The 13,296-nt window shown below is 41.4% G+C and overlaps 1 protein-coding gene across 4 annotated transcripts in view; it reads right to left on the bottom strand.

Moving 5' to 3' along the window:
• LOC117237727 (neuronal acetylcholine receptor subunit alpha-7) overlaps positions 1 to 13,296 on the bottom strand; it is a 264,165-nt gene that overhangs the window by 87,655 nt on the left and 163,214 nt on the right. For all 4 annotated transcript variants that reach the window (XM_033502018.1, XM_033502016.1, XM_033502017.1 and 1 more), the window contains exons 7-8: positions 4,896 to 4,971; positions 736 to 930 (exon numbers count right to left, since the gene is read on the bottom strand). In XM_033502018.1, the coding sequence (XP_033357909.1) occupies positions 736 to 930; positions 4,896 to 4,971 (271 nt within the window). The remainder of the gene's footprint in view (positions 1 to 735; positions 931 to 4,895; positions 4,972 to 13,296) is intronic.

Raw genomic sequence — 13,296 nt, 5'->3', positions numbered from 1 at the left:
CTTTCCAAGTTTCCCTATAACCTGAACGTCACTTTCGTCGATTCTAGACAAGGAGGAATCGTGGAAAATGCGAGTTCTACGTTATAACCAGAGGAACCGTAAAACGTCGAAAATGTCGTCCGACGTGTTGTATTCGCAATGTCGTCCGGCTGTCAGCGAGATCGAAGATCGGTGGTAGATCTCGATCTTTAACCCGGCGCAAACGAACGATGCGACGTCGTTGCGATTTCCTAGGGATAACGTAGCAGCAAGATTTTGCAACTTTATACTTGACATATCCATGGTTCTCCCAGTTTCGATCGTGTTCTACTAGCGCCTACCTCTTTGCTCCACAACGTGCAAATGTAAAACATCGATTCTCGCTTGCACTTTACGTCGCTGTTATACGACAGGAAGAATTCAGAATGAACGACGTCAGGTGCATCGCTCGTCCGCGCCGTGTCTCGCTTCCTTTTTTCGTCGTCCGAAACGAAAGAAACGCGGGATAGTCAGCGTTCAGTGGCGATATGTGGTCAACGTGGTATATATCGTAGAAACATAATCCGACTAAATCAATCAAACAGTCGCAAGACTCCAAGTGTATGTGTACATACATACATATACAAAGAGAGATAGACAGGTAGAAAAAGAGACAGTATAAAGAACGAACGGAAGAATAGAAACGAAAAAGAACAAGGTGTATATTGTCTGGCTGGTGTAATACTGGCAGGCAAGGCATGCTACGAGTTACGTTACCTAAGGTGAGTTTCTCCCCGGAATCTGGCGGCAGGGTGAAGCCCAAGAGGGCCATGCTCGATATCAGCACGCACGGCACGATCAGGTTGAAAAAATAGTACAGAGTCCTTCTGCGAATCTGTATGGTGAAGGTGACGTCGACGTAAGGCTCCGGACAGCATTGGTACGTTATCGTGTTCTTCTTGCCCGGCATTCCTGCAACGAAAGCGCATCGAACCATGTTACGAAATTGATACTCGTCGATACCAAGAAGAGTAATACTCGTTTCGACAACGCAGAAATTCAAATCATTGCTGCCGGCATTGTTGTAAAGCTTAATTGCTTTTGACCGTGTGCGAAAGTGAGTTTGGCTATTGTTCCGCGCGATGGTGTAATTTGGCACGGCGCAAGTTCCGATACGAGTTTAAGTAGCCGTTTGTGCCCCGAATACGATGATCGCGTTAAACGTTTCCTTAAATGGAGACGCGGGCTTCCTAGTGGCCTCGAAAGAAGCATAGGAAGTCGATATAAATTTTCTGCGAATCGCTTCCAGGACGATTATATTTGATTTTTATCGAGACACGTACGTTATCAAGATCGATATCTGCAGTAACTTCGTGTTTATAACACAAGCTCTTTTCTCTCGTTCTCCATCTTTCATCCGCTTTCTCTGCTCCTTTTCCTCTTCTCCCTATCCTCTATTTTCAACTTGGCTAGCTTTAGACTTCTGATTCTGAACTCTGACTCTGATCGATTAATCCTTTCTGGCCACTTATCTCTTTATCTTTCCTCTTTCCCTATTTTCCTGCTTCTTTCCCTCGACGCAGACGCTCTTAAAAGAAATTCAGGCACGTCCATCAAAAACCTTTCTAAAACACTCTTCATTCGCTCGACAAGATTCAATTAATTCCGCAGAACCGAAAGTGTGCTGTCGAGAAATTGTTAACATTTTCGGCTCAAAATCTCTCTGCTCACAGGTTCCGCTATATCCTACAACTCGTGATCTTTATTTGTATATTCGACGCAAACCTGCTGTTAAATCGATAAACAATCGTTTGGCTTAAATAAAATACCAAATATACGTTTATGAACACCGCAATGATACAGCTCATCTTCAAGCGGAAAGTAGAAATCGGCGAATACCGTTAGTAGCTTCCAACCTGTAATTTTGATCAAACTGGCTCTGCCACTGCTTACACGGTTCGCTAATTTCGCGAGCAACGTACATCGCGAGCATGACACAAACTCTCAGACTAATTCCAAATTACTGGGCGCAGCATGCATCGTCGAGGTAGCCAAGCTTAGTCATAGTAGAAGTAACCGCGGAAACACGAGCAGGGTACCTCGTGATTTCCGTTTAACTGCTTTTATTAGTTGGCTACGTCCGTTTGAAATCGTACGCTGTCGTTATAAACGCGACCCTCTCCCTTCGTCGATCGCCTCCAATGTTTCGTCCCATTAATGCCTAATCGTGACAGCGCAAATATTTTGATTATTCGTGGTGCCCATAACGAGGTTTTCATATTTTTATTACAAATATTATTACAAATACACGCAATTTATGGCAAATTTCTGCTGCAATGTGGTCGATAATTGGTGTCTGGAAAAAAGTTAATGGTTGGTAAGTAATAGCCAGTCAAATTTAAATTTCAAAGAAACTAATTTCATATACACCGATCTAGTGTCTGTGTATCCCGTCTTACCCTTTCGACGCATAATTTCTCGTCGTTTCATGAAACATTTTAACGTCAATCGACGTAATACAGCTGATAAGGATATCGTGAAAAATAAAACAATGGAAAAAGTGCACTTAAACATTCTGCAGCGCGAGGAAGTCGATAGTTTTTAATTACCTTAATTACTTTCAATCGGTAAGAAAATTCTAACTGGCGGCTTGTTCGCTAGTTGCAGCGCCGTAGGAATTCTTTTGCCAGACATTTGCATTCGGATGACGTTAATTTCCCACGCGATGCGTTTACCCTAATTGCAAACATTATAAAAGTTACATCTGTGACGGCCTTATTGTGGAAATATGCAATTTTAATGACCTCGATGACGGCGCGTCTCTGTACGAGACACGGATGACTTTTATTGTTCGCAGTTTTATTCGAAATATATAATAGCCATTTTTTCCTCTTCGTGCTTTTTTAAAATGAATAACATAATGCATAATGTTTAACTTTGCTTTCCATTGTTCTGTGCCTTTTTGTACTCGAGTTTGGGGATTAAAAAAAAAGGAATTAACCTTTGGGATAAATTGTTTGCAATCTCGTTTGGCAAATGTTGACGAAAGGGGATCCAGTCCCAATTGCTTTGATCTTGACGAATGGTCGGGATCTCGTATGATATACGAACACTTCTGGGTAAACTTCTAAGGTAAGGAAGGTTCTAGCCGTCGTGCGTTATTTTTAAAAAAATTATTAACAAAAACTGATTTGTAAATCTACAGGATTTACTTATTTTTGTATAGAAAAGAAACACTTGCTCGTAAAAATCTAGTCCAATCCCGATACCAATCTCACACATGAGCGAAGCGAGCGAACGAGGAATTCTTAAGAAAAAAGTTTTCGGTCGAAAGTCGAGTGCCCTTCGTTGGCGTGTGGAATTGGTATCGGGTTGAACTAGATTTTTAGGAGCGAGCGGAGCTCGTTTCTTAATGGAATTCGGATGAACTTATTTGCTACAACTTGCGGCAAGCGTCACAAAAGTTGCGCTAATTCTACGCGCAGTAGTAAGTGAAAAATGTGGCATAACGTTTTCAAAATTCCCAAAGCATCGTTTCGGGTTATTCGTCCATGCAGGATCGTCCCCTTTTGGTTTGCGCTAGCATTTGTATGCCACCAGGTAGAATATTATGCACGTAGTCTTATGCGCCTCGACACCTATGCATATCAGGTCGCCCTACGTTGTACACGTTCAACAATAAACCCCCCATCCCCAAAACTACCCCGACTCTCAACGAATCACCTTAGCGTGTTTCTCGAGGCAAATACCACCGCTGAAAATTCCCTGTATAAGCCAGCAACCATAAAAGAGGAAAGTATTCGGGTTGCAGGCTCTCGAACCGAGTTCGTGTCGCTGAATCGCGAGGAAAGCTAAATTTATTAATGCAATTTCGCTCAGTCGCATCCGCTAAGATTCTCTCCGCCACTCTCCATTATTCATCGGTCGCATTTCACATTCTTGGCCTCGCGTTTTCATACGCGAAGCTCGCGCTAGTATCGACAAAATCGTCGTACGTGAACGAAATTCGAATAACACCGTCAAAGTAGCCTCGAGAAGATAACGAAAAAGATAACGGAAGTTCATGGCGATCACCGTCCTCGCAGCGAAAGAGGAATATCGTCAAGCGGCGAAGAGCAAGCGAGTCGAGCATGGTAGCGCGAAATCGAAGACTCGTAAAGCGATTAGATGCTCGTTCGATCGCTACATCGATTCGAAAGTTTATGGGATACGCGAGACAGAAACTCGCGAGACGTCTTTGCCGCGTGGCAACATCCTTGGCAGCGTGTAAACGCGGAAGTGGCCATCCTAACGATTTTCATCAACATTCCTTTACGCGCCGGTGACACGAATATCGCGCGAGAAAACCAAGTCCGGCGAAAAATGCATTTTACCGTGGGAACCTGAAAATTGGCTTCCCTGTTGAAACATTATTAAGGAACGCTATTTGCAGGAGTTTTGTTGTGGCGAGGAAGATTGCGAGGAAATGAGTTCAAGTTTTGAAAAGAACGATGAAAATTGCGTTAATACTTAAATCTTAAATATATGCTTTCTCCTTATACCTCACACAGGGTTTTTCCAGCATTTTCCAAACTTTATCGGTGTATTCTACGGATGTAGACATAAACGTAACCCAAATAGGAGATACAAAGGAATCGGTAATGAATTTCCATTTAACTACGATGCTGAATTGCAGTGTCAAAGTTCATGTAATATTTCTTTTCGTATTTATATCCACAAAGTATGCTACTATAGTTTGGCTGGGCAAAAATGAAAGGCGCTATAGATATATAAAAATTCTTATAGTATAAGAACGTTGTACATGTCGAATTTCCAATGAAATTACAACGGTCATATTTAATAATAATATTAGAACGTGTCAAATAATTTAATTACACAGGGATACTTATTTAATTTAATTTAATTTAATTAGAGAATCGCGTATTCAAAGTACTTACCGATCAGGTACCATTCTCCATTCGTGATAAAGTCGGACAGGTCGCCGCCCTTCTCCGAGCTGAGCACGAGGTCGACCTAGCAACGACAAAGTTTCGATTAACACGGGCGTACGTTTATGGTCGTGGCATTTCGCTAGGTCACACGAAGCGGGCACGCATGCACGTGCGACAGCTTTACGTCACTCTTCGTTTCTACGGTACGACTACGACTACTTTCGCAGCTATGCACACAGATCAACGTGGCGCGGCAGTGTCGGTATTCGATAAATCGTGCAAGGAGAAGGCTCAGAGGATGATGGCGTGTTGCGAAGGACATTTCGTGTGCGTATCTGGTATATAAAGGAGAGGATAAATCCGTGGCGATCGACAGACTAAGCCTGGGATTCTCGTCGACGATGAGAGAAACGCCTTCTGCCGCTGTCTAACGTCGAGCGACTCGCGACGTTTCAAGAACCGCTTAATCCGCTTTTATACCGAATCTAATTCTCCACTTGTCTATCCCAAAGAGAAACTTCGACGTTCAGCGTATTTATTCACGCGTCTTTTACACGAAATTAAAGCAAAGCACTTTCGATATCTTTCATCCCGTTTCTCCCTTCGGAGCTTCTGCGCCACTCGCAGGTTCGATTTTACGGTTCCCATTCTGAACACTCGTTCCCTTTAGAACGAGTATTTCGTTGCTTCATCGACGTCGCAATCAACCACCATACACTGATATACTATTTCACCTATACCTTGTTCACCGTGTCGCTGGCGAAATTTCAAAATATTCTTCGAAAGGAATATATTACCGACGTCCCAAAATTTGAAACGCTATTTTGATTTTTCACTTCGATTCGTCTTACGATGTTTAACTTGTCGTTAACGTTTGTGTAAGTTACCGATAACTTTATCGTTCTTTCCAAAATTTGAAGCTGTCGCACAATACGTAACTCTACTTATACGAGGTGGCCCGATTTTTCTGACCTATCTTTTGCTTCTATGGTTATAAATAAGAAGTAATCTTATATTGAAAATCAAAGAATCGCTTCGTTCATATTTCGTATATTTGTTGTAGCATTTTAACGAGCAACATTCGTATCTTGCCTTCGCGTATACTCGCAAAACATATTGACAAAATTAAAATATTGGCTCACACTGTATACATATTATTTCGTAAAGTTCCTTTGCCTTCTCCTTTTTAACGCATTTCTTGCATCTTTTCTTATCTTTAGTACTTGAGCAGCAACCGGACGGAATACTGTAGGAATCCCTCAAAGAACACTTGTTCCATCGTAGAATGCTTTTTAAACCGTTTCTTCGGTTCCCTTTAAGCTCGGCGCTACCTCCTTCCTGTCTATCTGTTGCTCTTTGATCGAGAGCCAAACGAGATGCGGTTCAGCGTGTTCTAACTTTTACGACCGGCATTTCCATCCTCGGGGCCTGCCCTTAAACTACGCTTCCTGCTATTATCCGGCATCTTGATCGTTTAACCGGTTCGACATAGTGTTCCCCGTTTGTCTCGTATTTCGAGTACGCGGTTAAAGGATACGATTTATTGGACGGATTTCTGGGGATTTTTTTTCTTTTTTTTATTTATTAAATAAACGACGAAACTGAATAAATTTCTCGATAAACTCGCGCGCAAGGGTATCAGAGACAAAACGACGGTCGAACCTAACTAACTTTCCTCAAAGAGACGCCGATATTAAATTGAAATTTCACTGACTCGATTTAAGCGTTTCTGCCGATTATGCGCATCGAAAGGCGTTCCACCTTCGATTTAGTTGGCAAAGAACGAACTCTACTTCTCTCGACGATTCAAAGTCGTTCGAATTAATTGCTCCGAGTTCCGCGTTTGAAATTTTGAAAACTTTATACCGGAACGAACGAACGGAAAGATTCTGGATCGTGATGAACTTAAGCGCAAATTTGCTTTTCAATGCATCGACTACTTATTTTCATAAAGTTAATATTTTATCGGTTTTGGATCTTTAAATTCGGATGTGGATCTTTCCCGATGAACTTTCAATATCTTAACAACTTTTGCAATTCTTTTTCGAATAGTTTATCGTTCATTTGTTCGTAACGAATTCTTTCAAGTGCGAGTGGTAGGCTATAATCGACCTCTAGAATATTAAATTTCTTACTATCGAAAAGATGTCAATAAATCGTAACGAATATTATTATCAGAAAATTAGGAAAATTGGTATTTTCTACGTAAATATAAGGAACACGAAAGTGCTTAATTTCGTCTATGAACATTTTCATAGTCAGCCAAATTGCGACGTATAATCTCATGGTTACCGTTACTTGGAACACCCGATATATCATGTCAGCCAGCATTTTCAAGCCAGCAGAATTCCTTCTTTTTTCGATGATATTTTCGGGATCGCGTTTTGCATAGCGTCGCGCACAGGCTCGTTGGGCATTAGAACGAATCCGAACGGCTCCGAACGTTGGTCTCTCGTAATTCATCGCGAGACGTATATTTCACGGAGGTGACCCGATTCGAACGTTTAAACCCGAGGGATTGTGGCTTAGCACTCTGGCTGCTGTATCGAGACTAATCGTCGGATAGCAATTGCACATACGTGCATTGATATTTTAGTAGAGTTACGTATTGCAACACCGATGATACATGTTTATAATACGTTGCATGTAATGTACATTGTAAAATAACGTATGAACCTCGTATACTATATTTCTTAAGCTACAGACTATTGCTTCGAGCGCAAACAAATTTTTAACTTATCTACGATTTGAAGTAATTTGTCGTTTGAAATGAAATCTACATGATTTTCACGAGTCGTATTTTCGACTGAATTGCATATAAAAAGAACGATAAAAGATCGGTCCAACAAAACGAAAGGTAACATTTGTCTCGTATCCACATCGGACGATGAATTCTTGAGAGTTCTGTGTAAAAATAGGAATTATTCTATAATAGATAAATCTCTGCTTATAGATCCTTCTTTCGTCTTAGACGAAAGTAAAATGTACGGCAGTTGATAAACTTTCGTCGCGTTAGTTTTGCAATTTTCTCGTTTCAATCGGACATCCTGGTCGAAGCTTGAACAATTAAACGTAATTCGTTGCAAAATCTTGATTTCCCAAGCGGTTCCAAAGACGATCGTGGAAACGTCGCGGCGCCATACATTTCATTCAGAACGATACGCTCATCGTTCCGAATTGCCATTTTCCATCAGCCGACAAGAAAGCGTGGACTCAGGTCTGCCTGGAATTTATCGGTCCATGCGCGATTGACGATTAATCCTGAACCGGTGGACAGGTGACTCGAGCGTGATTCACGTTACTCGACTTGATCGTTTTTGTCCCGACACGTCCGTCATATCAGACGAGATATCGATTACCATAGACGAAACGAAATGCGTGAACGACGAGAAAAAAAGACGAAGAAGAGAAATAATCGCGATTCACCTATACAGATAAATATTCATTGGGTCGATAATCGCGATAATTTCTCCGACTTAATCGACGCTCTCATCCCAGAGCACCGATCAATGTATTCAATCGCCAACTGAGAATTAACCTCGCCCGAATGTAATCGCGTTCGACGATAATTACCAAATTCCCAGAGTGATCAACTTGATTGAATAGAGCCACCGATCCAGGATCAACGCCGTGTGCGAACGTGAAACGCGATTAGCGCCGGACTCTTCGGCCAAAAGATTTCATCCCGCGAATAAAATCGTGCGTGTCGCTGCGTGGGAGGATGGAAAGAGCTCGACAGGCAAGTACGATCGCACTCGTTTATGTAGACGAGCATAACGCGTACTTTCGGGTAGCATTTTCATCGTCGAAACGACCAGCTCGAATAACCGAAAGCTCGTCGACGAGGGCGATCGACCAGCCCGCGCCTCCGACGACAAATATACGCGCGAACATTCCCCATTCACGTAGGGTTGCGAACATCTGGATACTGTTTCATCGACTTAACTCGACGGGTAAGTCTCGCCAAATCGAGCATTCGCGAAACGCTCGAAAACATTTATATCGATATTGTACCGTCTGGAGAACACGAATATCCACATTAACGAATAATACAGATATTGCCGTTCGAATGGGGTTACATGTCTCAGGGAATATATTATAAAACGTTTCGATATCTACGCCTGTACCGTTCTTCGTGTATGCAAGGATAGTTCGTCTCGTCCAAACAGTAGGCGGCGATACGAATATTACGCATTATCGATCGTATTCGCAATAGCTTTCGACGAAACCAAATATCTCTCAAAGAACTTTTCAAGAGCACAGAGGTTCGTAATGAAAGCAACGTAATAAATCCCGCAGCTCTAAGCATGACGCATTCGCGCGAAAGTTGGTTAAAATAATATGTGCACGCAATTTGATTCTGGCGTATACGTACGCGAATAAAGAAAAATACATTCGGTTAGACGCGCGATTATAAATGGGACTGCAGTGGTGTATGAATCACCTGGATCGTTGCTGGTCGGGAATGGAACGCATGCATCTACGTGTCGCAAACGCACGTTGATTACACATTGACCGAGTATTTACACGTATACGTGTATACACGCATAACGTAGATGCACATAAATGTACACATACATATACACACCGAGCATGCGACACACGCGCTGTACACTTATAACTAATCGCTCGAATGTTGATTTCTTGTGATGTACTCGAGAGGTCGATGGGTTTGGGTGTGGGGTTAGCCTATGGTTGTAGGAGGCTATAGAGCCAAGGGCTAGTGAACCAACCAGAATTACGGGGTTGTTGCGTGATACAGGGTCTGCTGTGTCGAAAAAGAACACTCTCCTTTCCTCTTTCCGTTTTCTCTACGAGATTCGACAGACTTGTTTGGTCGATGAGAACGATGGAGGCGGCGGGTTGTGTACGGGTTGGCAGTGGTAGGGGGGCGGAGGCGGAGGCGGAGGCGATGGCGGGCGCGTAATATGCGACATAGTAATCGATGAAATGCGCCCGGACTGCATTTTCCACGGGGTTCGCAATGGCAGCCGGTCGAAAGCTCGAGAAACGCGCGCGTGCCACGACCGTTTGTTTTCCCACCGAAATTTCTTGGCAGTCGCGAACACGAGCGTTTCTGTTCTGCATTTACGTGAGTCTCGTGTTTCGAAGCGTCGCAGCATCGTTTCTGTTTGCGCAGCTTCGATCACCACGTCTGTACACATTGAAAATTCGCGGATCATTAATCTACCATGCGGATTCGCAACCGTGCTTCCACACAGTCGAGCAAGTTTATAGGGATTAAACGCCTCGTGCGCTAATTCGATAACCTAAACGTAAAATTTACGTCGTACCGTTTGAGGAGATCTCAAGGTAATCGTTTCGTAAAGCGACAAGTTTTGTTTGTACGAAGTTCGAGTAGCGTGAAAATCGGGTCGATCAATTTGTTACCGCACAGTCTCCTATTATATGTGTAAAGAACGCGTAGAGGCATTTTACTATTTGGTAAATGTTCGTAATAAATTTCTTTTTCTTCGATTTCATCAGATTCGGAGCAAGGTTTTAAGAAAAAAATTCAGTCACGAACTAAAAGATAGTCTGAATCTATTTTTCCTAATAGACGTATGAATTAATCCATTAATAATCCTTTACAAACATCATGAATTATCACTGCGACCAAACATGTTTCAACGAGGTAATTAATCGTTTTCTTTTGAATCTGTCACGTTTCACCTGATTGATCTACCGTGTAGAATAGATGTGCGTAATACCGAAAAACCGCTGCCACTACGTTCTAATATACGTACATATAAAGTAAAGACAATTAGTTAGAGCAACTTTTACAGAAAATCTTCATTTTTCTCTGTCATGCAGTCCGAGAGCCTTTCATCCGATATGCACACATATGAAGAAAATCGTTCGTTTCGACGACGTCCGTTCTTTCTTTTAATTTACGCATATCCTACATATTCGAAGAACCATATGTTTACTATTTCACTTCTACGAATAGATCATTCGTCTACGAAACGTTGTACTCGGTAGTCGTTATACATCAGTCGAGGAACACGTTTCTCGCGATTCAATAATTCCGTGTGTTAATTAACGCGTACGAATGAAATAATTAACTATGCGACTGTCGTAATTATCCGTAAACGATCCGCTTTATGGTGCTCTATACGGATGTTTGGAAACGGATACAAGCAATTATTTCAAGCGTATCGGTTAATTAAACGTTGTAATCCGATAGTCTTAGATAAAGAGTCTGAAAGATGCACGATTAAACGATATAGAAAAAACGAACGATCTTCTTTTATCGTTTTACCAACTTCTCCACGATAAACACTTAAGGTCTAAAGGGGTGAACACGATGCTTAATGTATTATCGAGGGAGGTTGGTAAATGCTCGGGCTTGGTAAATCTTACGCGAGTGCCGTGTCTCGAGTGTTTTATCTCGTTTTTCCTTGACTCTTTCTTTTTTATTAGTTTCATCATCGCGTGTGTCACCGGCTTCGCTTCTCATTTTTCCCTTTTCAGCTAACTCGATCGCAAGGCACGCATGTAAGAGCGCATCCGAACGGAATGAATTTGCTTCGCACACACGAGTAAGTCGGTTAGCTCGTAGCACGTTTGTTTTTCTCTTGTTCTTTGGACTTTCTACGGGAGTGAAAGTTATTAAGTGGATCGTCGTGTTATTTATAAAGCTCCTGTGCACACTCACGTGGGTTTGATTAATATCGATGGACATTTAATATAACGTATAATGAATCGCGTTTGATAAACGTTCAGCTATAAAATGTTGATTTTTCCCCGATAATTAGCAATTCATCGAATGTTTTTATCCTTTGTAGAATTCATCCTGGGAAAATACCTTAATTGTTAGCTGAAGCAATTTTTTATTGCTACGGGTACTGTACGACATGAAAGTCTCCTATGTAGGAATGATATTTCCCTGAAAAAATTCTGTCAAAATCGTTTGTAACGACAGCCATGGCGTTGAATTCCATTATGTTAATGCGGACAAATATTCGACGAATGAAAGTAAGGCGCTATTTGTCTATCTGGGTAGCACGAGTTCTGAAATCTAGACCAAGTAAATCTCCTTTTCGTTAATTTCGACAACTTTCGTATACCAACTTCTGTATACAACTTTTGTGTAAATTTTTAATTTTTATGTGTTTTGTATCCATTCCATGTATTTACGTAGACAGGAACGAAGATATGAAAGATACATAGAAAGCAAGTGGAAATATAAAGCGATACACGTACATAAAAATCAGATTCTACAGTATCGATTTTTAGACTCTCTATTCTCCTTCCCAGAGATAAACTACACGCGAGAAAACCTATATCTAAGAAAATCGATGTCATTACGAGGCACGTCGTTTATAATAAGAGATCTTTCATAAATACGTTAAACTATCTTCCTCCCGACCTATTAATTTCACTCACCTATCTTTAAGCTGTAACTAAATTTCGCTCGTATTTTGAAAATCTGCGATTCACCGTTATGCAAATTGATTGAAACTTTACACGGGTCATTGACAAGATAGATAAAACGCGCATAGGATGTTTCGACCATACGTATTCTTAAACTGATTAAAGATAGAAAAATATTATACGGTATATCTTTTACATTTCTACGTTATTTCTATGTAACTTTCTATCTATCGATGTATTTAGTTGCGAAGTTCAAAGATACGTTTCTTTTCCGCTCTGATTTTATGCACCGTGCGAGTACTTCACCAGGGCAAAGTTTCGTAACACGGCGGTTCACGAATTGCGTAGAAGAGGATACGCGACGAGAACAAACGGAGTTAGGCTAACGGCGGTGGCCTCGTCATTCTAACAAGAAAAGAATAGATTGGCCAAGGGTGAAGTATTTCGGAACGTCGTGGCGCTGGTAGGAACACACGTGCAACAGGTGAAAGTTAGGTATATCAAGTGGCTCGTTTATTTCACGCTATTCGATCCTTGGTCGAAGAAAAATTCCATCGAAGGACTTTCGAATGTTTGCTAACTTTGTGTGCAGGATTCAAGCGACGATGATTAACGAGGTATGTCGAGGAGATGATTAGATCCCGCTTTAGCATATTGTTGAGACACGATGCAGCATGACCTGTGGCTTAATGGAAATGAAAAAGTCAATTTGTTGCCACATTTAAGGTGTTATTAATTCTTAAGAGTTTGGTTCGGTAACTCTGAGTAGAATTAGTAAGGTAGCGAAATGAATAGAAAATTTGCCGATCTTTCAGCAACAGTAGGATAGATCATAAAAGAAGTTCAAAGTTTTGTATCGCTACTCTGCCAGCATAAGAGTACAATTAGCAATATTTATAGATTTACTGTCTAAGTCTTTTAAATAACCAATGCCTATAATGTTAATTGCAAAGCAAATTATTGCAAAATAAAAAGACGAGTTTTTTCTAAATGTGGTGTGTACAGATATATACTGATAATAGCTAGCCCT

Source organism: Bombus vosnesenskii, unplaced genomic scaffold (assembly GCF_011952255.1).
Source record: "Bombus vosnesenskii isolate JDL3184/JDL3185 unplaced genomic scaffold, Bvos_JDL3184-5_v1.1 scf7180000013398, whole genome shotgun sequence".
Classification (NCBI taxonomy): domain Eukaryota; kingdom Metazoa; phylum Arthropoda; class Insecta; order Hymenoptera; family Apidae; genus Bombus; species Bombus vosnesenskii.
The sequence above is the reverse complement of the archived record's forward strand: the minus strand, read 5'-3'. Positions and strand labels throughout refer to the sequence as shown.